This window comes from Epinephelus lanceolatus, chromosome 2 (assembly GCF_041903045.1).
Source record: "Epinephelus lanceolatus isolate andai-2023 chromosome 2, ASM4190304v1, whole genome shotgun sequence".
Taxonomy (NCBI): domain Eukaryota; kingdom Metazoa; phylum Chordata; class Actinopteri; order Perciformes; family Serranidae; genus Epinephelus; species Epinephelus lanceolatus.
Window position 1 is genome coordinate 24229232 of NC_135735.1, and position 26613 is coordinate 24255844.

General features: G+C 41.1%; 2 protein-coding genes across 2 annotated transcripts; one reads left to right on the forward strand and one right to left on the reverse strand.

Moving 5' to 3' along the window:
- The first annotated feature begins 470 nt into the window (after window positions 1-470).
- ctr9 (CTR9 component of Paf1/RNA polymerase II complex) lies at window positions 471-9835 on the forward strand. Its single transcript, XM_033630947.2, has 23 exons — window positions 471-631; window positions 2380-2478; window positions 2578-2817; window positions 2907-3024; window positions 3109-3198; window positions 3676-3932; window positions 4036-4143; window positions 4226-4462; window positions 4550-4768; window positions 4978-5161; window positions 5250-5338; window positions 5439-5624; window positions 5808-5895; window positions 5982-6130; window positions 6220-6336; window positions 6427-6572; window positions 6675-6746; window positions 7161-7296; window positions 7450-7596; window positions 8418-8569; window positions 8654-8744; window positions 8866-8978; window positions 9055-9835. Exons 1-23 carry the CDS (start codon window positions 587-589, stop codon window positions 9479-9481), a joined length of 3510 nt encoding a protein of 1169 aa, XP_033486838.1. The 5' UTR covers window positions 471-586; the 3' UTR covers window positions 9482-9835.
- A 1689-nt stretch (window positions 9836-11524) lies between these two features.
- Window positions 11525-21530, reverse strand: eif4g2a (eukaryotic translation initiation factor 4, gamma 2a). Its single transcript, XM_033625505.2, has 22 exons — window positions 21499-21530; window positions 20379-20604; window positions 19191-19297; window positions 19005-19061; window positions 17967-18092; window positions 17721-17823; window positions 17500-17628; window positions 17334-17400; window positions 17084-17235; window positions 16782-16892; window positions 16515-16697; window positions 16255-16396; window positions 15506-15669; window positions 15305-15412; window positions 15036-15146; window positions 14839-14943; window positions 14537-14752; window positions 14160-14415; window positions 13797-14001; window positions 13484-13692; window positions 13261-13382; window positions 11525-12671 (listed from the first exon to the last, which is right to left on the reverse strand). Exons 1-22 carry the CDS (start codon window positions 21528-21530, stop codon window positions 12606-12608), a joined length of 2997 nt encoding a protein of 998 aa, XP_033481396.2. The 3' UTR covers window positions 11525-12605.
- Between the last annotated feature and the right edge of the window lie 5083 nt (window positions 21531-26613).

Below are 26613 nucleotides of genomic sequence, written 5' to 3' on the forward strand. Positions count from 1 at the left end.
CTCCTCACCTCACCCCTCTCCTGCCAACGTGCTGCCCTGCTGAGGTCTCTGACAATGATGCAGTTAATGGATTTCAATTGAAATTCACCAGTTTAACATATCAAATGCAGTCTGCCAAGCCTTTCTGACACATTTTAAACATGCATTTCCCTTGTAAATCAGTGTGTGGCAAAGGATATAACTCACACTCCATTAAAAATACTGCTAGTGCTACTGAAACTATTGTTTCTTACAATATTGTCTCATTTCTTTTAGCTACCTGTTGAGTTTGTGATCAAAATTGATACCGAATCCCGTCCGACTAACAGCAAACCAACCTAAATTGTCCCAGGATACGCTTAATGTATATTGTCATCGAAATGTTTCTTGTGTTAGTACTTTTACTTACAATTTTAACCGTGTTTCCATCAAAGAACATCGTGCGTTCACCTCTAGGCGGAACACTTTTCAGGATCCCCATCAACCTACCCGGACACTATTTCCGTTGCACCGTCCGTATGGAGTAGCTACAAACAGACAACGGACCGGAGATTTTTTTTATTTTTTATTATTAATCTAACTCGGGGTGGATTTTTCCTCGGCCAAGATGTCTCGGGGCTCTATCGAGATCCCTCTACGGGACACAGATGAGGTAAAAGTCGCCTAATATGTAAATTTGATTTATTGTATTTGTTTGACGAAGTGAACCTCGCTGTGCTGCTAGCCGCTCATGCTAACTCTAGCTAGCATTAGCTAATGTTCCTTAGCGGAGTACTTAACGTACGGTAATGTCAGCGTGAGGTATTTACATGTCTGTAAATCGACCCGAAACGTAAACACCAGTAGTGTTTGAAGCACTAAATACAGAAGTAACTTAATAAAAGTCAGCAAACATTATTATTGTCAGGTTCAGGCTCTAATGCAAGTTAGTAACGTGAGGTTAGTTGTTGTGATGTTTCCTGTCAGTTTCGCTCCCAGTGATTGAGTCCAACATGTAGAGATTTTAATTTAAGAACTTTCCATATTTTGTCATATAGCTATGATGTGGTACGTTAAACTGCAACAACATCTGTCACAATCTTAACTCTCTAAGCATCTTTATATATTTATATCAAGCTAAGATGACATCAAAAGTGTTGAAACATCTGGATCTTAATTCATAATAGCAGTGAATGCAATGGTCGCAGTGTACATATTTTAATATTGTGATGTCAATATATACACAGCACACTGTTGTGTTTGTGATGATGTTGAGTTGCATTGCTACTAACTATACAGAGATGTTTATTAGGTCTATTATATTGATAAATGCCCATAAAACATATTGGAAACACTTTTTCAGTAACTCACAAAACAATTAAATTGCAGCACAGCCTCCAGTATGACTTTAAACTTGCATTAGCATCTCTTTAAAACCCTTGTAACAAACACTGATCATAATAACCTTTGTTATGATAGGATTTGTTGCAGTAGCTGCTGTATTAGACTGTATAGTTTAAGACAAGTGTACCTAATTAACTGACAGCTGAGTGTATATAGTGTGATATAGTGTGTTTTCTGTAAAATCAATGGAAAAAACTGCTTAATGAATAAAATACTAAGACAGGAATGTCAGCTTTGGAAAATCCAGTATTGTTATAAAGCAGGGATAATCAACTTGCTTTGCCCAAGGGCCACTTCTGCATAATGACAGGAAGCCAAGGGCCAGTTAAACAAACAATAACATTTATCAGATAAAATAAATAAACCAGGCAAATCCAGTTGCTGCAGCCTCACATAGGTTAGGTGTACACAGGGCTGTTTCTTGGATTTGAGGACATTTGGGGCATAGCCCAGACCCTGGATCATCCTTTGGCTCTTTTTTTGTTTCATTTTTAGATAAACAAGCTCTATTTCCATGTGTTTTTATGCACTCTGGCACCTTTTATACATTCAAAGTACAAAAAATTACCAGTATGAATCCATTTATTTTATATTGTGGATTAGAAAATGGTTGGCGTGCCACCCTATCATGGGCTAAATTTGTGTTACTGCCTTAAAGCATTGATTTTCAACATCACTTGTAATGGACTAATATACCCAGACATGTAACAGGGATAGTCACCACAGGTATCTAAATAAGGATTTGTATAAGTAACTGAATATATTCTAATTTACATATTTGCATAGAGATTCTATGTGTGTGTAGCGTGAAGGGGCTACATCTTACATCTAAACGGGGCAGTCCTGAAATGAACCTTGTAACCTTGTATAAATGGTGACAGTTGACAAATGTATATTGTTTCACAGTTTGCATTGTTTTATCACCAAACCCTCATTCATAACATGCTTAATGCCGCATGGAGTGTGAGTTGAGTCAGACGGGTATGCTTAGTAACTTGAATAAATCATATCTTGCAGGTTATCGAGCTTGACTTTGACCAGCTGCCAGAAGGAGACGAGGTCATCAGTATCTTGAAGCAGGAGCACACACAGCTGCACATATGGATCGCTTTGGCGGTGAGTCAGTGGCGATACCACAGACAGTGGTTATATTTATTACTGTGATGTAGAATGCTAGCTTCATGAATAAATGTGTGTACTCTTTGCCTTTTTCAGTTGGAGTACTACAAGCAGGGCAAAACAGAAGATTTTGTCAAGCTTTTAGAGGCAGCACGTATCGATGGAAACCTCGACTACAGAGACCACGAGAAGGACCAGATGACCTGCCTGGACACATTGGCAGCTTACTATGTCCAGCAAGCTCGTAAAGAAAAGAACAAAGATGCCAAGAAAGAGCTCATCACACAGGCCACGCTGCTCTATACGATGGCAGACAAGATCATCATGTATGATCAGGTAAGAATAAAGTGACGATGAAAGAAAACTGTCATGACCTCACCAATTTTGCATCAGAAGTAAATATATAATGCTCTTTGCTCACTCAGAACCATTTGTTGGGACGAGCCTGTTTCTGCCTGCTGGAAGGAGACAAGATGGACCAGGCTGACGCTCAGTTCCACTTTGTGCTCAATCAGTCCACCAACAACATCCCTGCTTTGCTCGGCAAGTTAAAAATTGAAGATAAGAGATTAATCCTGACCACTGTGATTTATTCACTGAAATAATGACATGGTTGTTGTTCAACAGGTAAGGCCTGCATCTCCTTCAATAAAAAGGACTACAGAGGAGCACTGGCGTACTACAAAAAGGCACTTCGTACAAACCCCGGCTGCCCAGGTAAACACATTACCTGTATCCACTTCCTCCTCCTGATGACTGTGACATTATTACTGTTTACTAGAGCTGCAACAATTAATAGATAAGATGTCAACTATGAAATTAAGGACCAACTAATTCAGTAATCGATTAATCACTGATTAAATTTTGAAGGAAAAAAAGTCAAACTTCTCTGATTCCAGCTTCTTTAGTGTGAATATTTTTTTGGCTTCTTTCCTCCTCTATGACAGTAAACTGAATATACTTGAGTTGTGAACAAAACTAGACATCTGAAGATATCATATTGGGCTTTAAGAAAGACTGATTGACATTTTTCACAATTTTCTTACACTTTATAGACAAACAGCTAAATGATTAATCGAGAAAATACTGGACAGATTAATCAACAATGAAAATAGTCATTAGATGCAGTTCTCATAAAAAGAGATGCATCATAGATTATTCCTCACCTATCTTCTGTCTTGTTCTTGTGTCTAGCTGAGGTGAGGCTGGGGATGGGCCACTGTTTTGTCAAGCTCAACAAACTGGAGAAGGCTCGACTGGCGTTTGGTCGAGCACTGGAGCTTAACTCCAAATGTGTGGGAGCTCTTGTTGGTTTGGCGGTATTAGAGCTCAACAACAAGGAGGCAGATTCCATCAAGAATGGAGTTCAGCTCCTGTCGCGGGCCTACACCATCGACCCCAGCAACCCCATGGTGCTCAACCACCTCGCCAACCACTTCTTCTTCAAAAAGGTGCTTACTCGTCTGGTTTGTCGTTGAAATGTTGACACAGATCAAAATCGGTGTGTCATTTCACTGTATTATTTACACCTGTGTGTTCTCTGTTTTCTATCAGGATTACAGTAAAGTGCAGCATCTGGCCCTCCATGCTTTCCATAACACAGAAGTCGAGGCCATGCAGGCTGAGAGCTGCTACCAGTTAGCTCGCTCGTTTCACGTGCAGGTAAGATCCTAACTGATCCTGAGGCAGCTGACTGTTTGTTCACATTACGTCTCTGATGTCTCTGTTCTCTGTTTCTCTTCAGGAGGACTACGACCAAGCGTTTCAGTATTACTACCAGGCCACTCAGTTCGCCTCGTCCACCTTCGTGTTGCCCTTCTTCGGCCTGGGGCAGATGTATGTGTATCGAAGAGACAAGGAGAACGCGGCACAGTGCTTTGAAAAGGTCTTAAAGGCCTACCCCAACAACTACGAGACTATGAAGATTCTGGGCTCCCTCTATGCAACATCTGACGATCAGGAAAAGAGAGACATAGCCAAAGTATGTATCCAGTACAGGTTATTTAATCACAGTTCTAATAATGTGGCTTATTAAGATGCTTGACATGCCACTGTCTTTGCTCCTTAGGGTCATTTAAAGAAGGTGACAGAGCAGTATCCAGATGACGTGGAGGCGTGGATCGAGCTGGCTCAGATCCTGGAGCAGACCGACATTCAGGGAGCGCTGTCCGCATACGGCACAGCCACCCGCATCCTGCAGGAGAAGGTGCAGGCTGACGTTCCCCCTGAGATCCTCAACAACCTGGGGGCTCTTCACTTCAGACTGGGCAACCTGGGAGAGGCCAAGGTAGCTATCAGTATACAGCACAGCTTATATAAACATAACACCCTTAAACAGCTACGTTCACTTGACAGTTTGTTGGACATACATTAACACGTTTCTTTCATTGTGGTATTTTAAGTTTATAAATGATCATGAAGTGTGCAGGACAATGTATGTTTCGCATAAACACCAGTGGTATTTAAAGGATGGATCCTGTCTTCTCTCCTCTACAGAAATACTTCCTTGCATCTCTGGATCGGGCCAAAGCTGAAGGGGAGCATGACGAGCATTACTACAACGCCATTTCTGTCACCACCTCCTACAATCTGGCCCGTCTGTACGAGGCAATGTGTGAATTCCACGAAGCTGAGAAACTCTACAAAAACATCCTGAGAGAACATCCCAACTACGTGGACTGTAAGCACGCAACATTACACAATAGAAAAAGTGAGCAAGAAGAAAAAAAAGTACATTGTGAAGAATTGTTTTGATTTTTGGTCCACAGGTTATTTGCGTCTCGGAGCGATGGCTCGTGACAAAGGAAATTTCTACGAAGCTTCTGATTGGTTCAAAGAGGCCCTGCAGATTAATCAGGTCTGTCACGTGTTGTGTGAATATTATAACATCAGAATTCAGTAAAATCAGATGTCCGTATGTCTTCAACATTATCTGATGCTCGTTCTGTTTGGTGCAGGATCACCCGGATGCCTGGTCCCTGATAGGGAACCTTCACTTGGCCAAACAGGAGTGGGGGCCGGGTCAAAAGAAGTTTGAGCGTATCCTGAAGCAGCCGTCCACACAGAACGACACCTACTCCATGCTGGCTCTGGGTAACGTGTGGCTGCAGACGCTGCATCAGCCCACCAGAGATCGGGAAAAGGTGCAGACACATGTTTATTTCTGTTATCATCTTGCTTATCTGATGGAGCGATTCTGCTTGTCTTCTCTTCAAGTTTAGTTGAAGTTTTAATATAATGTTTCATACAATGTAATGATTTATGATGTATAGATCTAATATAATAGATCCCCAAATAGAGTAAATGTATTTTTTTTGTGTTGACAGGAAAAGAGACACCAGGACCGAGCCCTGGCAATATACAAACAAGTCCTACGAAATGACGCCAAAAACCTCTACGCTGCCAATGGCATCGGTCTGTAGAATTTAAATGTTTTTTATTCTTTTTAGTCCTTCTGCTGTATATGTGTGAAGTATTTAACATCAAGGCTTTGTGTCCAGGTGCCGTCCTGGCCCATAAGGGCTACTTCAGAGAGGCTCGTGATGTGTTTGCGCAGGTGAGGGAGGCCACGGCAGACATCAGCGACGTCTGGCTGAACCTGGCTCACATCTACGTGGAACAGAAGCAGTACATCAGCGCCGTGCAGATGGTAAGGGCCTCACTTGTGATTACCTATAAAGTAATTGTCTTTGTTCGTGTTTTTGTCTGTACAGTTGAGTATTTTATTCTGCTTCACAGTATGAGAACTGCCTGAAGAAATTCTACAAGTATCAGAACACGGAGGTGCTGCTGTACCTCGCGAGGGCGCTCTTCAAATGTGGGAAACTCCAAGAGTGCAAGCAGATGCTGCTGAAGGTAACATGAGGAAAAAACTGACAGGCTTTTATTTTATGCTACAATATGAGGGGAGTTTAACTTCGTCCTTCTGATGTGTTTTCAATCAAGGCCCGTCACGTGGCGCCCAGCGACACAGTGCTGATGTTTAACGTGGCCCTGGTGCTTCAGAGACTCGCCACTCTCGTGCTGAAAGATGAGAAGAGCAACCTGAAGGCTGTGCTCAGCGCTGTGAAAGAGCTTGAACTGGCTCACAGGTATTAGACTTAATTTATACCTCCTCCTCCCAGTCTGATCCTCGGGCAGTCCAGGGCTTAATCCTGCAATTTTATTTCCTCCTCCTCCTCTTCCTCACACAGGTATTTCAGCTACCTCAGCAAGTCTGGAGACAAGATGAGGTTTGACCTTGCTCTTGCCGCCTCTGAGGCCAGGTCAGTGTGAATTTATTCTCGTCACGATTTAGAAACATGCTGTTTTTTATTTGTTTTTAAGGATCAGGTAAAATACTGAAACTGCCTGTGTTCTGATGTTATAATATTTATACTGGAGTTTTTAAATTCATCTGATGTCAAATATTCCACCCATATTGGCTTTTAATTGTATGTGTGTATTTTTTTAAAGGCAAAATGAGGGATATAAAATAAGAAAATACAGGCAGTGGGCAGATAAATACACAGCCACATACTTTTGGTGGGCCATTAGTGGTAATTGAGAGGGATTACTCAATACATATTTTTTTGTAATTAGGAAAATCGGTCTGCCTTTAAGCTTTACAATTATTAAATAAAAAAAAAAAAAAAAAAATTTAAGCCTTATACGTTGGTGTGTGTGTTGTGGGATTGCAGGCAGTGCTCTGACCTTCTGAGTCAGGCTCAGTACCACGTGGCGAGAGCCAGAAAGCAGGATGAGGAGGAGAAAGAGCTTCGGGCCAAACAGGAGCAGGAGAGAGACCTGCTGCGTCAGCAGATGTTAAAAGAACAGGTACTTATGGTGCTACCACCAGGAAACCAGAGAAGGTTTTGGTAGGAACAGACCATGACTAGGTTTCTTTCTTTTTTTTTTTGCATTGCATTTTGAGCCACAATAAAGCCCTGACTATTAACTGGTTTGCTTGTCACCCTTAAATCTTGTCAGGAGGAAAAGCGGAACAGAGAGGCAGAGGAGCAGAAGAAGCTCCTGGAGCAGAGAGCTCTCTACGTGGAGAAGACCAAGAACCTGCTCACCTTCGCAGAGGGATCAAAGGAAATGGCCAAAGAAAAGAAGAAGAGTGGTGGAGGACGTGTGAGTGTTAGCACTGATAACAAACTCCACAGCTGGATAAGGGTGCTTTCACAACTGCCCTGTTTGGTTCGGTTCAATCGAACTCCAGTTGGTTTGCCCCCTAAGTGCCATTTGTCTGGGCAGGTGTGAACACAGCAATCACACTCGGGTGCGCACCAAAACAACCGGACCAAGACCTTGAAGAGGTGGTCTCGGTCCGGTTACAAATGAACTCTGGTGTGGTTCGTTTGTGGTGAGAACGTGTTCCGACCTGGATCTGAACCAACTGTAGTCACATGACACATTGTTTGGGTTAAACATGAGCATGTTACAGTCCTGGAGGATTATTAATGTGCGCCTCCTCCTGTACTGCCTTAATATGCACATTCAGCACATCCAATGCATCAAAAGATTGTTTTCTAGTTGGAGCCGCGCCTCGTTTTCAAACTGTATGGTTTGACTAAAATGAACAATGACAGCAATATAGTCCATGATGACCAGCGCTACAATCAACCTGTGTAGTTGTCCCTCCATTGTGACATTAGAAAGTGTCACATTTATCTTGCAAGTGTACTCTTCTTCAACGTTTTGTTTACTTCCTGGATTTTTCCCTCATGGAAGTTCTGACCAATCAAGAGCAGCTTTCTCACGCAAGACATTTGATCTGGTCTGCTTGTAAATGCTGCCGTGAGAACACGAACCAACTCTAGGCAATTATGCAACTTTGTAACAAAATGAGTCCCTGATTTGGACCAAAGCAAGACAACTCTAGGTCTGAAAGCACCCTGAGTTGCACTGTATGAAGCCTGGATGACAAAGTTGTTGTGTTTTTTGTCTCTAAGCGCAAGAAAGGCGGCGACATGGATGAGTTTGTCAACGATGACTCTGACGAGGACCTGCCACTGAAGAAGAAGAAGAAGAGGAGGCCCGGCAGTGGCAGCGAGCAGGAGGAGAATGAGGATGGAGAGAAGAAGCCACGCAAGAAGAGAAGGAAGTGAGTCTGCTACACTCGCGTTCATTTGGACTGCTGAACATGGCATATAAGATACTCACAGTAGATTTCTGTGTTTCATTACAGACCCACTAGAGGAGATGACAGTGATGACGAAGAAGGAGGATCACGACCCAAGAAGCAGCGTAAACAAAAAGAGCGCAAGAGGATTGAAAAGGTCCTTTGAGTTTTCTTTGATTTGTTCTTTTATTGTGATTTATGTTCTTGAAATCCTTCTGATATTAGTTTCTTTTTGGACAAATTTATTTATATGTTTAACATCTTTTTATTGTTTGTAGCCGCAGCCTGAGCGTCTGCCTCCGTCTCTGAAAGGAAAGATCAAGTCTAAGGCTATCATCTCCTCCTCTGAGTCCTCTTCAGACGAGGATGGCCTGAAAATAGCTGAAGACAGGTAAGAGCGTGAACTTGTATTTGAGAATTTACACTGAAACAACAGAAAATTGATAAGCTCACTTTCTCCCATACAGACATCAAAGAGACAGTGGCTCAGGATCTGATGACGAGGGCGACCACAGGAAGCGTATTGCGTCTGACAGTGAGTCCGATGGAGGTAGGAACCGCTCTGGCAGTGAGGCCGGCAGCCCTCGGCGCTCCGGCAGCGAGGCAGGCAGCCCGCGACGCTCTGCGGGCTCTGAGGACGATGAGTCAGGCAGCTACCGTCCAGTGAAGAAGAGGAGGGTGCAGCGGCAGTCCGACTCTGAGCAGTCGGACAATGAGAGCAAGAGGAGTCAGTCAGGATCCGACGATGAGTCCCGGCCTGGTTCCCCTGTCGCAGCGTCCGACCGGGGATCAGACAGGGGATCTGAGGTGGGGTCAGACAACGAGGGCTCCCCACGCCGCTCTGACAACGGCTCTGAACGCGAAGCCTCCAACAACGACGACGACAGCGATTAAATCCTCCTCACAGACTTGTCCCATGTTAACGCTGAGAAAACTCTGCACATCTGCATTTTTATTTTCTATTAAAAGCAGGGATTTCTGTCTGTACGATATTTTGGAATTAGCCTAGAGAAGTGTAGTTTTTTTGTTGGCACAGCCACTGGTGTATTCCTCCCATCTTACTGGATTTATCTTTTCACGGATGCTGTGTTTTGTTAAAGATGTTTTCTGTAAAGACAGATCAAATTGTTTGAAATGAACTTAACGGTGTAAACATCTATTTTCTATCTCAGATGGTCAGACCAGACACTGACCCAAAAATGGGAAGATTCTTCAACACAATATCAAATAAAAGAAAATGGAAACAAAGAATTGTGTAATGTGGATTGTTTCAGGGCTCGGTAGTAACGGATTACATCAGGGTTCCCATGGATCCTTAAAAATTCTGAAAAGGCATTAAATTAACTAATCTGCCATGTAATATGTATTCAGTTACCAACGACATCATGGTAACATTGTCCAATTAGAAAAACAGCATCAACTTAATTGAAATGGTTCTTCTGTAGTGAAATGTCACTGTGAATACTGATAAACTGGAGGTAAATTAAAAAATGACTGCAGATCCATTAAAATTTAAGCAACAAACTTTATCCGCAGTGTGTCCTTAACTTGGGACATTTTATAATTTCTTATAACTGCAAGCATATGACCCTGCTGATGATACATGTACTGATTTCTGCAACTAACTGAAAGTTGTTGCAATTGGCTTTTAAGAAAATTGCACATACACTCACCGGCCACTTGATTAGGTACACCTTGCTAGCACCAGGTTGGACCCATTTTGCCTTTAGAACTGCCTTAACTCTTTGTGGCATAGATTCCACAAGGTGCTGGAAACATTCCTCAGAGGTTTTGGTCCGCATTGACATGATAGCATCACACAGTCGCTGCAGATTTGTCGGCTGCACATCCATGATGAGAATCTCCTGTTCCACCACATCCCAAAGGTGCTCTATTGGATTGAGATCTGGTGACTGTGGAGGCCACTGGAGTACAGTGAACTCATTGTCATGTTCAAGAAACCAGTTTAAGATGATTTGAGCTTTGTGACATGGTGTGTTATCCTGCTGGAAGTAGCCGTTAGATGATAGGCTGTAGGCTGTGGTGTATAAGTGATGCTCAATTGGTACTAAGGGGCCCAAAGTGTGCCAAGAAAACACCACCCACACACCACCACCAGCAGCCTGAATGAGTGGTTACTTGAGTTACTGTTACCTTTCTATAATCTTAAACCAGTCTGGCTATTCTCCTCTGACCTCTCTTTATGGACCATCCTCTGTAAACCCTAGAGATGGTTGTGTGTGAAAGTTTCTGAAATACGCAGACCAGCCTGTCTGGCACCAACAGCCATGTTACATTAAAAGTTGATTAAATCACCTTTACTCCCAATTTTGATGCTCGGTTTGAACTTCAGCAGGTTGCCTTGACCATGTCTACATGCCTAAATGCATTGAGTTGCTGCCACATGATTGGCTGATTAGATATTTGTGTTAACAAGCAGTTGAACAAGTGTACCTAATAAAGTGGCTGGAGAGTATGTGTCATTTGCATCCCTCGATGTGACAGATTTAAGTAATAAATTAATGAGTAAAATTAGTGTGAAGTCTTGATTATCAAAGTTTTAAAGTGTCACTGAGCCTCAGTACATACTGGCAGGATGTTATGCAGTGAAATCATATGTCCCAAATGTTCTCTGGTTAAAATAAGTACCTCTGCACGTCCTGGACCTACATGAAGCCAAGCACGTTTTCTGTTTCGAGCCAAGGCAACCTAAAAATAAGGACCATCATGTGGTGTAAATTGTGTTCTGTCAATGGTTGGATACATTTCAAAAATGTGTAGTCTTTGTAGGAAGTCAGTCCATCTGTCATATGTTAGAGTACTCATGATCCACCCCTTAACAACTTACTTAACCTATTAAACATTATTCAAACTAGATTTTCAAGACATGCAAGTAGAGACTACAAATATTTCAAGAAAATCTCCAGGACAACGACATGACTGTTAAACTTTATTTAAGGTTGATCTGTAGTTGTACACTGAACTTCTTGCACTCAACATTACAGTGACACCCCAAGAGAAGGAAAAAGTGTACACATACAGTACATTCTCTGTAATTTCATGAAGATAAAAAAGACCATTTAAAAACTTGACAAATATGGCAAACCAACATAAAACTTCCACACATGGTGGTGAACAACTGTTGCACAGGAAACTAAGCTTTGGCTGTCTCGATGTTAAAAACAGAGACATTCAAGTATAGTCCGAGATACATTAGAGGTATATCCATATGAGTTGATAAATTAAAAAGGCCACACAGTTTCATTCCTTACAGCACAAAAGTTTTGTACATTGAAAAAGCTCTTGATTCATTAAACTAAATGTGGGAAACCGAACTCACACTGTACAAAACCAAACAGCTCATTATTGTTAGTCAAATCCAGATTGTTAGGAGTTTTCAGACAAAACGGTCTGCTCAGTCTCAAGCACAAGAAAACCATTATAACTACGGCAGCCAACAACTGCAACTTAGGATTGTTTCGACAAATCAAGGAAAAGTGTATCTTACTATTGCAACGACTCAAGATGTTGAGCAAAGTGCATCTAAAATCTGATTTAACAAATGCAGATAAAACAATGAGAAAAGTCTCTTTGCAATACGTCAGAGCATTTTCTCTTTTGTAAACAGTTTTTAAGTAAATAGTTATGGCAGCACTTAGTGACTCCTACTAGATGTAAAAGGTGATAAAAATGGGTCAGGTTTTGGTGCTGGTACAGTTTCCTGCAAAACACTGCCTACAATTAAAGAAAACACAGCCTGATAAGTATATAAATATCTGCTGATGGACATCAAATTAGATTGAAAATTAGAAAGATAAATATAATATGACTATCATGGTGGTGATGCTGGCTTGATCTGGTAAAACATCTCTTAGTGGAATGAATCTGTAACAGTGGTTGGCAAATACTCATAAAACAAGAAGAGAGGAAAGAGTGAGGGTTGACACAGAGAGGAGCACATGGAGATAAGTTAAAAAAAATCATTGCATCCTGATAACACATGGCTTTGGCCTGTTCCTCAGTAATCATCTTCCTCAGATTCCTCTTCTTCTGCGGTCTCCAGCCAGGTCAGCCACTGGTTCACCTGCACCATTAACACAGTATCTCCATTAGGCTGAGTTATTCATGGTGAACTAGTAACTACATGTAGCACAACACATATTTGAAGCAGCTTTAGACAGTGAGTCAGGCACATTAGTACCCCAGTTTCTTGAGTCTTAATCGGGATATTTACATAGAACAGAGGAACCTGGTTATTTTGTACTGCCGCTATGTGTGGAGACATGACAAGGGCCAGGCTGGAGTCATATGACGCCAACGACCACCCCTCAAAGAGCTTATGACACAGTGGCAGGGGTGGACACCTACATGAGAGCGGTCAGTTCAACATCTGCCAGATTAGCACGATCTAACACAGCAGTGGAGGCTAACATCCAATACCGAGCAATTTAACAGCCCTAGCAAACACCCACAATTAATGATATGTTAACAAGGGTCAGCTATCAGTCACAAAATAAATGTCTTAATTAGCAAACCTAATCTGGGATACTGGACAAACCTGATCTTAACCAGGATACTAGTGTGCATGTGTGGAGCTGCTGTTCACTGTCAGGGAGCGGTTTCGAAATTGTACAACCAAAAACATTGTTATTATTAAATGTGCATAAAATTACCTGAAATAATGCTTTTCCTTTCCCTGGATACTCTTGGGTGATATCTTCTTTCCATGAAAGGAAGGCTTCTTCTTCGATTATTTCCATGTCGTAAAAGTTCACAAAGTAGCGCAGCAGCATACCTGGAAAAGCAGAGTAATCATTAAGCTTCTGAGCCAAACTTTGACATGTTTTCTGACTTGGGCCTGAGCTGCGACACTCAATAACAAGTGTGTGTACATACCTTTGGGGAAACCCTTGGTATTGCAGTGGACCTGCAGGGCATACAGCGCAGCGACTTGCAGGTCGATGTGATCGTGCAGGAACTTCTGCATCACGGTCTTGAAAGACAGCAGTAGCTGCTTCTCCTCGTTCATCTGCTCCTTAGTGGGCGCTGAGAGCTGGTCTTCATCATCGTCAGGGTTGATCTCATAGGCAATGTACTGCAGGAAGCTGGAAGAGAAGAGAAGATGAGTGTACTGTGAATTTGGAAGGCAAAATATGTTTGTGGTTCAGTATAATTTATCAGCAGAGGTTGCCATTATCCGCTGTTGTACCTGGTCATGAGGATGTTGACAAAGCCTTTGTCAGTGTGGAGTTTAGGAGAGATGTTATCTTTGATCCACTTGTAGATCGACTGTGGAGAGGGATCTACTTTGATCTGCTTCAGCAGCTCCTTCTCCAGTTTCATCAGTGGAAACAAAAAGCTGAGACCTTTGCCCTCCAGAATCTCCAGCATCTTGTCCTTGTTCTGGTCGTTTTCTAAGGAAGTATTAAAAAAACACATCAGCACCACCAAAATACACTTAGAAATGAAAACTCTCATTAATTTTCTTTGCACTGCATCACTGAAAACTGAGCCGAGAGCCTAACTAATGAGATTAGGTGTAGACATATGGTCAGAGTGGATTTGAACATACCGGGTAGCATCTTCTGCATGTTGACCTTGCTCTGCTGGAACAGGTCAGCCAGCCAATCGCGGTCCTTCAGTTTGACCATCTGCTGCAGGCAGAGCAAGAACAGTGGGAAATGTGCACCGTCCTCCAGCTGATGGGCCAAATCTGTGATGCTGAACAGGTCAGCGATGATTGCCCGTGCTGCAAACTGTGCCAGGTAGGACTTCACCAGCGGTACTTCTTCCTCGATCTTGGACTGGTCCAGAACACTCAAAAAGGCCTATCGAATTAAAAACAATGGTTAGAGATAAATAAGGGCTTTATATTCAGATAGTAATAACATACATGAATATTAAATATTCTGATTAATTTAAAAAACCTTGAGGGTTTACAAAACTGACCTGCAGTAGATTTTCACCAGTGGCAAGGCCCTCATTGCAGAGAGTAGAGACCAGGGTGCTTGCATGTTCCTTATCCTCATCTGAACGATCAAGTGAAAAGACCACGATCTTGTTCAGCATCTCGGACGCAAAGTGCTTAGGAGCTCTCATCTCCTTCACAGCATTAATTGCGTCATTGATGTTCTTGTTGTTCAGGTAATCTGCCACTAATGTCTCCTACAAAAGGAAAGAACAGTCAGATACAGTGTGCCAGACATGGAGTATATTGTGCATAAGAAAGGCACAGAGTGAGAGAAACTTACAGTCATTTTGTGCAACTCTTCCTTTGTAGGAGGAGCCTTTTTAGTGGATTTAGCAGGTTTTTCCTGAATCGGAGGAGGATTGGTTTTCAGGCCAAGCTGTGGAGCCTAAACAAAGACAGTCAGATGAATATATGTTCCTTGGAACCTGCAATTACCACATCAGTTCAACGCATTTGTTTGAAAGGTAAAAATGTTACCTGTCCAAGAGGGGAACCATGAGCACTTGGAGGAATCATAGTCATCTGTGGCTGCAGCTTTGGCATCTGTTTTTTGCTCAAGATGAAGGACTGTGCTGGCCTCAGACTGATCTGGAGATGTGAAGACAGCGAGTTTAGAACAATACCACTCAACACTCCTCAACTACAGGTGTATAATATTATCAATCTGAATCAATGGGATCCATTTAAATATACTAAACTACTCCGCACCCATACAAAACTCAAGTTATTAATGTAGGTGGACGTACCTCATCAGCATTGACCTTCCCCTTCTTGCTGAATCGTGGCGCCATATCCTTAGACTGCATCTGCACTGAGTGATTCTGCTTGTGGTTGAAAACGGGAGAGCCCTGCCCCTTTGAAAAAAGATGTCAAAGATTTATAGTTAGGCATGATGACTACCTAGAATCACAGTTACAAAGTCCTAAAAAGTTAGATGAAGTATTTACCTGGTTAGGTTTCATATATGGTTTGCTTCCCGTTTCATACTGAGGCTGGTGTGAACTGTTGCCATTTCCGATGTGGCCATTGTAGAGCGGGATTGTGCGATGACGCCCCATTGTAGGAGAATAGTGGTCCTGAATGACTCCTGGACCTGTACCAATGCCACTTCCTGTCCAAAGTAAATCAACAAAAATTAAAAACAGGTCTAGGAAAGACCAAAGACCAATGCTAACTGAGAGGTGGTGTATTGGAGTGTTCAGACTGAATGCAAAGCAAATTTTTTGTGTGACACAAATTAGTGCCTGTGCAAACTGAAATGTTCCAACTTGCGCAAAAAAAAAAAAAAAGATTTTTCGCGACACTTTGTCGCAAAAGCCTATCAGCGTCAAGATTCACTGGGAATCAAAATGGAGGACAAACTTACTGTCACTCTCTGTACGCATCCGGAGCTCTACTACTCAACGTCAGTATTGAGACTGGGCAAAAGGGAAAAGGGCTTGGAGAAAAGTGCGCAAAGCCATAAGTCTACATCGTAAGCTCTAGAAATGTGTATTTGTTACTTAATTCCAGCTACCCGTTGTAATTTAATACTACCATAGTTGCCTCTCCTTGTTTGTTAGCAAAACCCTTAGCACAGCAGGGACTCCAGTGGCTGTATTTGCGCAAGTAATGTGAGAAAAAAATTCACTTTGTGTTAGGTCTGAACACACCTTATCTCTCTCTTATCACTCAGGGGATAAAAGCTGTAACATACCAGGCATTTGTCCAAACATATCAGCCAGCCCACCCAGAGTTTCCCTGTCAAACTTGATCCTTGATTGCAGGAAGGAGGCGTTATCCATGAAGAATCCATTCCTCATTCCATCAGTCGGAGGTGGAATAAAAACACCCAGATCCTGCAAAGCAGTTAAAATTCAGTCAAATTCTGAGGATAAAGGCAGATTGTGGACAACTAGATTAGTATACTGTTCATTCTCACTCAGTTCACCCCACAGTGGACGGGGGCAGACTGACCTTTACTGCATCCTGACGAACTTGGCTGATAGTCTTTGGTCCGTTTTCAGAATACGCTTTGCGAGCAGCCCATTTGTTCTCTCGCATCTCCACTGTATTCTGCAGCAGGAAACGAATCCTTGACGGCAGTTCCTTGTTGGTCGTTAAGGATTGCATGCGGTGAAAGTACTGATCCATCAAAGACTGAAAGGAGAATGTATTTGTTATTAAATGGAAGAAACAACATTTAAGACAGGGTTATCATTGGGCTGTTTTTCTCATACTCACCCTAGCCTTGTCATGATCAAGCTTAGGTCCCACTGTTTTCATTATCTGACAGAGGCATTCCAAATCTTCACCCATATCCTTAAGTTGGACTCTCTTCTTCTTCTCCAAAAGCTAATAAAGGGAAAAAAAGCATTTAATACAAACTACTATAATTTCTTCCACAACTACAGATATGACTTCAAGCATCTAACTTCCAGGATACATTGGCAACATCATCTTGATTTTGGGATCACACAAGTTATGAATACTAACATGGTTTACGATTACACCTAAATATGTAAATGTTATTTGACAGAACTTACTGTTTTGATGCACTTATGAAGGATAGATTCGTGGATGAGGTTGAGTTTGCCAAGTTCTCCAATGAATTTGATGTTGCCCAGCATCTTGATCTTTGCGATAGCACGCTGCTCCTCCTCCTCAGAGGTGAGTGGGTTGTCATTTTTGTCAAAGGCTACGGGGGAAAAGGAGGATAAAATAAGGAACGAGTCATGCAAAACATGACCAAATTTATTTTGTAACCAGCACTTGTATCAAATGTATTTCACTTACTTTCAACATTTTTGGCGCGGTTCTCAAACTCATCTTGAAGCTTGGAAATCAGAAGCCGTCTGAAGGTCTGTAAAACAGAATTTGTTCAAAATCCAGAGAGAAAATACCACAGAGTGGTAAAGTGAGACCATATTCTTGTGTAGATCCTGTTGTTACAAAAACTTACACTATTCTGCTTATGTGATCCTTGATTTTCTGTTGGGTCCTCAAAGTTTGGTGCATCCTCTGCCAAGCGTAGACATAGTTGAGCGTATAACTGGCTGTACTTGGGCTCTTCGAGGGCTTTGTCAACAATCTAAAGAGAAAGAAACAGAAAATGACAAATTGAGTTACTATTTTAATAGTTTATAGGATGAATACACGAGTACAGTTTGAGAGAACACTCACCAACAGGATGGTTCCTTTTAAGACAAGTTTTGACTCTACGCCCACATTGAGGAGCTCCAGGCATAGTTTGTCAAACTTCTCAGGAGTCAGTTTATTAAGTATGCTAAAAGGAGGAGAGGACAAAACATCACACTTCAAAGACAACATACCAACACTAGCGATTCAGGCCCTATCTTACTTAAATAATACTCAAGAATTTACAATGATTTATGTGACTGAGGTGGTGGGATTTAAATGGAAACTTACCCTCGAACTTTTCTGAAGATTGCATCATTTTGCCCTTTCTCGGTGGAGGAGTTGGCATCTCGTCTAGTGCTTCGAGAAGGTACCCATCTCTGAACGCTAGAACCTGGGGTTTTCCCCAGGAACTCGCTGTAATGGACACAAAAACTGTCAATACTACAATACAGAAATATTTAACAGAAAAACGTGACCCTAAACCACAGATTTACAGCTGATTCACGAAAATTAAATGAGGAATTATCTATAGGATAACTTCTTATTCCACCTTAAAACAAACAAACAAACAAAAACCTCAACAGGTAGCAGCGGGCTGCAGGGAGATTGCAAGAGAGTTCAAAGTTGCCGATGACTACACTGTATGTCATTTCAAGTAAATATCACAATAAGTAATGTGTGTTTTCTGTTTAAAAAGAAAAACTGTAGGACAATAGCCAATAGGCTACCCATCCATCATTTAAGTGATTACATCTTTCATATGCTGTCAAGCTCACAGCTGGCATTTACAATGGTTTGTTTGCTTGATGTAACAGAAATGCATATTTAATGGATTCAGTGTGGGCAAGAAGCTCTGATGTTATGAAATGCAACCTTCAGTGATGATCTGACGCTCATTTGCTGTTGGGACACTGTGTCATTACGGTCCAATCTGGAGCTGTTGTTGAGCCATGTGGGACATCTAGTGGTAAAGTTCAGTATACCAGTCAGCTGGTATTTGGCTTGATATCAAACCAGTTTAAACCCTTTAATACCTGTCCAACCCTAATGAAAACACCCCTGAAGCTAACATGCTGCTGGCTCTTATGCCATAACATTGACAATGACAACACAGAATCAGCCTGAACCACTGCCAGTAATGGTAAAAGGTTATAGTAAACGTTGTAGAAAATGTGTTTTGTCCTCTTCTCCCCTGATGTGTTGACATCAAATAAAAATGCACATGCAGGAGTGCAATCTGTGCCTCATGGAGATGGTGATGGATTTAATGTGTGATAAGGATTACTGGCTAGGGCTTTTATGTGAAAGGAAAACTTGAAAAATCACCTGTTGCCGACAGTCTTGGGATAGTGCTGAGGTGCACCCCCACCTCCTCCCCCTACACTGTGATACAAACAGAAAAGGTTTTAACTTAACATAAGGATATGTAAGTCTAGGATTTTGTATTAGGTGTTGCAGAGGTTTATAAGTATAACTAGGCCAACTAAGAGTCAGCAGGGTAGTGTTTAATACCTGAAACGAGAAGGACCCCCTGGTGCGACGACACTCTCCACTTTGGCGGCTTGACAAAGTATATCTGAAAAGAATAAAGTTCCGGGAGAGGGGAGGAAAATAGCGACCTGGAAATAAAGACAGACACAGAAACAATTTAGCTGACGCCCAATGTGAGTAAAATGCATTTTTCATTTCAGCGTTATCAAGCTCACTGCAATCAAACAAGAGTAGCATCTGACATAGCATGCCTCGTTTTAACGACTGTTTGGCGGATTTCAGCCAAACTGCTGCGTACATGAGCGCCTGCACGTGTCCGTACAAGTGAATGTGGAAGCTTAGCACATCACTGTGGCTAGGTAGAGCTAGCTCGTGACGTTGGCTGTGTCGACTCGCCGTCTGTTCTCCAGCCGCTTTGTGTCTCGCATTAACGTTACCTTAACTCAACCCTAAACCCCCACCGGTCGTCTTCTCTGAATCATAATCGTGCGCTAACGTTGTCCTGATTTACACACGCTCACCTTATCTAACCCAATGTGACCTCAATCACGGATGGCAGCGGTACACGGAAAACACCCAAGGGAAAAACCAGGATTACATGTACAATGTTGGAATAACACACGTCAATTTAAACAAGGTCGGTTTGGGATAATCTGGAGTTATATTAAATGGTAAACACTTCTCTGTGTAATCAGAGGTATGCGGGTCAAACTCATATCCCCTAACGTTAATTATAAGATTAACAAAAACGCTGAAAACAAAGGGTGTTTGACGCTAATTTAATTGTCTCTATGCCATCGAAATCAGTATGAATTCAAATATAAAAAGACTTTAACGTAACGTTAGACCAAGAAGAAAATCCCATCAGCTGATTTTATGAGGTCTTTGTTCTGACACCGGATGTCCACACACAGCGACATCTTGAGGGGTTTTGTTAGCAGGCCGCCGGTAAGCTAACAGCTAATATGCCGTAAACAACTCCTGGAAGCCAGTCGAGTTTTCCACGAAACCAGTTTGGCCCAACCTCTCTGTGTCAGCGGGATTAGGCAACACTAAACCTAAACTTGAGCACCCCGTTAGTATTTCCCCGTTTCAAATATCACACATTACCGACTAAAGACCAACTTCCTACCAAACCGGTCAGTTAGCTCGGTTAGCTCAGTTAGCTTAACGTTAGCCAGGCTAGAAAGACACACAGATATTTCTCACCTTTACAAAAGGAACGTCAGTGTAATTGTTGTTTCTTCGACCCGGAGAAAAAAAAATAAAGACAGGAAAGAAAGTTGAGCTCAAAAAGTCGTGTTTAAATCTAGAAAGTTTGGTTATATTGCTTGGACACGACGGTTCAGACGGTGGAGGATACCGGCTACACCGAGGTAAGAATGCTGACTGATCATCTACGTCATGCGGAAACCAATTTTTGTATGGGGGCAGTCTCACACGTCATCATCCCACCCTGCCGACGTCACCTACGAAACACCCATTAACGTTTCGCAATCTGCTCTCACCAGGACAGCGTGTCTGGTATCTTACCCAGAGGGTTCGTGTTATTTGGAGATGTGCCGCCGGAAATGGAAGACTACTATGATGAACATGTTCATTTTTTTTTTCATTTAATTTTTACTTTCATTTTTATTTCTATTTTCTTTGGCGCTTTATCCATTTTTCTTTACTTGTGTGTATGGGTCAGGCACTGCCCTGTTACATTTCTCTCAGCTGGATATAGAGCAAACAATGGAAGAGCTATTTTTGTCGGGTAAAGAAAAATAGAGATGAAAAGTTATGCATGAAGTAATAATTTCACAAATATGGGATGGTTATTCAGAATTTACTATCTCATAAATTTGACCTGATAGGCTATTGTATAATATTGACCTTTCATCTCACAATTTCTTCTTTCTCTATTTTTAACTTAATATTTCATAATTGAAATATGAAACAGTGAGTCAAAATTGAACTATTTAATGATTTTGACTTTTCATCTTATTATTGTAAGTCAAATTTATGAGATAGTGAGTGTTTCATAACTTTGACTTGCTGTTTTGAATTAACTTCTCGTAAAATGTACTAACCCTCTCACAATTATGTTTTTTCATCTAAATTTTGATTTTGTGTCTCAATATTTTGGGTCAGAGGTTATTAAATGGGGAGTCAGAATGGTATTATTTCATGATTTTGACCCTTCATCTCCTAATTTGGATTTAATACCTCTTAATATTGACTTTTCATCTCATAACTTTTACTTAAAATTAAAAGATGGTAAGTCGGAATTGTAGTGTCTCACAACTTTAACTCACTATCTCATAAATTCAGCATGGTTTTGACTAACCCTCTCACAGTTTTGAATTTCCATTTCTTCATCTTGCCCTTTTGTCTATTTTCTTTTCTTCTCCTCCTGGTGGGAATGGCCTTTCATAGAAAAATGACCTCAATTACAGCCAAAAAAAAAAAGACTGAATGGATTATAAAGTCACTAGCGAAACTATATTGATCCTCTCAGGGAGACGCAGTTTTCATGCCCTGCAGGGATATCTGAGCACAGGGTTAACTACAGAGCATTGACTCATGAATCACGAGGGATTCATTGTTTTTACTCGCGGATGCCACAGAAGGAGGATCGATGGCTGTTGACACAGGACTCAAACCAACCACAGTCAGCCACCCTGATGCTCAAATGGTTTGTGAGCCAGCTAGGAGTGTAATTCTGAATTTATTGGGACATGAATAGATGGTTAAACCATTTATTGAATTTAACCACATGGACTTACAGGCTTATGTCTCAGTCATCCTTGCTGTCTCTGCCTACTCACGTGGGGATATAAAGGGTAAGATGTCTCAACGAGCACTGGCCACATTTGCATGAAGTTGTCACAGATATTAATGCCCCCAGAGGATTCCTAATGGTTCTGATGACTACCTGACCTTTCAAAAGCTAATGGGAAAAATTTCCATAGATTTGGCAGTGGATACTCCTGGCCCCCTCAGGATGAATCTTAATGTTTAAAATGATCACCTGACCTTTGTTGTAGCACCACCATTAGGACAAAATGTCAACATGTTTTTCTCTCTTTCATAGCAGGGCTTTATAGACTCTTCAGGTTTTGTGTACAACCATAATCTGCTGAGGTCTGCACTTTATTTCATGACCTCATTTTGTTTATCTCACGCACAGTGGAGTAGAAGGTGTAGGGTGTAGCAGTTTCAAAAGAACTCCTGTGGATTGGGTGTATTATTGAGAATATGACACCCGTGTTATTGTTCACACTAACTTGGCTACATGAGTCACTTCCTCCATCTGCCAGTAAATGACTACTGTGAGAGACCAGACTGGGAACGCCTCTCTGTGGCTCAGGTTACACGGTGCTGCCTGTTGTGCAAGATAAGCAGTCATGATGATGAACATAATCCAGATAAGACAGAAACATATCTAAAGAAGTTGGTAAATTCTGTTTCCAGAACTCATGGACTTTTATGGTGCCTCTGAGGAGCTGACTGTAGTGCAAAGGCAATATTTAATCAGCATAGTTATTGGTAACAAGTTAAAACAGGGCATTTCCGCTGTCTTATGACGTGGTCTAACCTGAATAGTTAGTGCATCCGGAACTGTTTGTACATTGTGTTTGGTGATAAAACATCATCAATTCAACTGGACTCTGATAACACAAAATGAAATACACAATGTACAGAATACTCGAGACATCTCTCTTTGTAAGATTAACTTGTCTTAGATCAATGATTTGCAACCTTTCTGCCTGTGACTGATTGTTACCCCTTTTCACAGGCTGTATGAAGCAGCCAAAGAGTGATGTTCCCTTACATAGATTGTTTCATTTGAGGATTTTTATTGAACTAAAGCCTGGTAAAAAAAAAAGAAAATATTAAACTAGTATTTCACAATAGAAAAAGCAGAAATTATGGAAAAGTCAAAAAACAAACATTTCCACATAATATAATGGAAGTTGAGTTAAAAGGAACAGTTCAATATTCGGGGAAATACACTTTCTGGTAGAGAGTTAGACGAGATGACCAACACCACCCTAATACTTCCTAAATGTAAGACAAGCAGCTTAGCTTAGCAAAAAGACTGGAAATAGGGGGAAATGGCTAGCCTGGAAAAAGTAGCAGGGTCCGCCTACCAGCACTTCTGAAGCTCACTAATCTACATCTGTCTTATTTGTTTAGCCTCCACAAAACCGAGGCATAAACTTGTAGTTTGCTGTTTTAGGGTGATGGTTCAACTTTTGTTATTTTCGTGTCCCTGTCAGAAATAAGAAAAACTGAAACACGTCTCTTATTTTTTATTTTTGTCACACTTACTTGACACCAAAAGGAAGTTACACACATTAAATGTATGACCAGTCATTTCTAATAATATAAAAAGTGTCTTTTTTTGTGTGTTTTTGCAAAATTTCCTTTGTCCGAGTCAGATTTTGGACATTCAAACCTGCTTAATTTTGAATTTAATATGGAACTAATTTTAACTTCAAATACAAATGACAACATTTTAATTAAATGTATCATGTGTTGTACGATATATTAAAATTTAATGTCTTTTTTTTAAATAGGAAGAACACCTGTCTCTTGGGGTTGAGGTCATTTCAACCTCACCACACTGTACAAAATGTAAATTTATGGAGGTTTTCTTTAAATTTTCTTTATTTACTTTTTTGGTTGGATACTTGGTGACTACAGTAATAGTCATGTGACAGGAGAACAGATGGTTGGAGAACAGTTAGCTCCACAGTGTTAAACTGAATAAAAAGAAATCAACTTAACTTTTTTGTTACATCAAGAATAGCCTACAAAATGCAAATGTAATTTCCATCACTTTGTTTACTGTGATGTAAAAGACATGCTAATGGAAATAGCAATGCCAGTGTTATTTTACAGAAATATTATATCAATACATTTCCTTAAATATGTGTTAGATTTTCAATAAGTTTCCAGACCAAAATGGACCATAGTTGAAGAATGAGCCTTTAACCAGCACTGTTTCTTAGCTGTTACCAGTTACCAGGCAACCAGTAGACACTCCAAAAAAATTACTGCTCCCTGTCAAGAGAAAGTCCATCACAAAACCTTTTGTAAAATGAGGAATTACCGTATTAACGCTTTGGTTTTTGTATAGATTGAAGAAATGTAGAATAACGTGTAATTGTTGAGCTTTATATATGCTGGTAAGTAGACCTAGGCTAGCAGTTTCCCCCTGTTTCCAATCTTTGTGCTAAGCTAAGCTAGCTCGCTGTTGCCTTAAGTTTAACGGACATACAGTAGAGTGGTATTGAGCTTCTCTCCTAACTCTGTCAGAGGGCCCATAAGCAAATGATAAACTATACTTGTAAGTGATTTTCTCATTTTAACAGGAGTACCAGAAATATATATATTTTTCACATTTCTCCAGGTTGGGACCCACTTTTAAAGTCTTTAATTTTCTTCACACCTTTAAATCCACACTGACAGGATCTACTTTGTTTGGTTGTACCAGAGTGGACATTTAAGACTTGAAGGTTAACAAAATAGGGATGTCTTGTTTATTCACTTAAATGTTCATAATCTAATCACTAAAAAAGACTCCTCCTTGTAGGCATCTATTTTGACACATGCTGGGTATATCCATCAATTTCAAAGATGTTTGTATCATCATGTTTATTATATCATTTTCCCTCTTAGCCAAGGGAACATTAGACCTTTTTCTACGCCTGCACTTGTTTGCTGATTCACTCTCGAGGGGCATCAATCATTCATCAAAAGCAAAATGAAGCCAGTTGTCTGACAGTAAACACTCCACTCCAAGTTAATTAAGCCCAGTGTGCTGCTGAAGTCAGCGCGGGCTCGCTCTGCAGCCGAGGAAAAGCGTACGGTTCCAGTCGGAGCTGGTGTGAAGTTGGTTATTATTTCATATGGCTTGCTTTGTTTCTCTTTGATGCAGACTTCACTGATCTAATGATTTAGTTTGAACCCTGCGCGGACCCCCAGTAGAAAGATGCTGAATGCAAAGTATATTTTGGCATATTAGTCACTATCACAGTAAAACAGGTTCTTCTTGCTTTGAGACACAGAGCCAAATAATAAACAAAGAGGTGATTAGTTCCACACATTTTCAATTTGAATACTGTGAGGTAATTTATCTCTGTTATTAGCTGCTAGTAGGGAAGTGGGAAAATACTCACAGGAAGTGTTTTGACATGGGAGGTGACCTGGCTGTTGTTCTGAATGCCCAAGTCTAGACATTCTTGACCAACATGACCAATGTTGGTTAAGATGTGGAGGAAGCAACATCTCAATTTGGGCTCCAAAGATTCTTCCTTTGTTACAGTATTCTTTATAATTTGTATCCGTGGTAGTAACAATGATGATAATATTAATTAAATAATAAAATCAGATAATTCCAACAATACAAATGTAAATAAAATACACCAAAGTAAAATAAAAAATAATGATAAATTAGACTTAAACCAGGGTGGCATGGTGGTGCAGTTGTTAGCATTGTTGCCTCACAGCAAGAGGGTTCCTGTTTGAACCTAGGATGTGCCGTTTGCATGTTCTCTCCTTGTCGGAGTGGGTTTTCTCCAGGTTCTCCGGTTTCCTCCCACAATCCAAAGACATGCAGGTTAATTGGTGACTTTAAATTGCCCGTTGAACATGAATGGTTGTCTGACCTGTCCAGGGTGTAACCCTCCTCTCAACCAAGGTTAGCTGGGATAGGCTCCGGCCCCCCTGTGACCCCTAACAGGATCATTGCTTACGGAATATCAGTGAATGAGTGAATGAAGATTCCAACCAGTGTAGAGCAGTGTGCCAGATGCCACGTCACCTTTCAAGGCGATACAGTAAAATAAAGTGATCAACAATGTTGACTGCACAAACAATCGCCACCGCAGCGTCAAATCTAGGACCAATAGACTGCTTAACAGCCTCCTCCCACAGGCTGTTGGGATGAACAGTTAAACTGGACCCTCCATTCCATGCACCTTATACATACTGCACAGCACAGCACTGCACATGGTCATAGTTGATCTGATCACCAGCATTAGCTGTGGTGAAATTTTTTTTTTGTCACTTTGGTGCAAATAAGCATAATCATATAATGGTAAAAATAAATAACAGTTCTCTACAATCCACATTAAACACTAGATGACTCAATGCAAAATAAGACAGGATGGCAGGAGCAATGTGATCTGTCACTTCCCGGCGCTCACAAGCCATTTCTTCAGTTCCTTATTAAATAAAAAGAAGGTGAGTTCTTGGTGAACTCCCTCATATATCCCAGCATACAACTCCATTCATGTGGGGCTTGAATACAGAAAAGCAGATAGACTAAATGCGCTTTGTTGCAGCACAATACCTTTTATTGTGACACTGTGGGTTGTTGAGCATACTCTGCATGCACTCTCTTTTATACCTGATCATTTTCACAGCATTTTATGGCATTTCTCATATATAG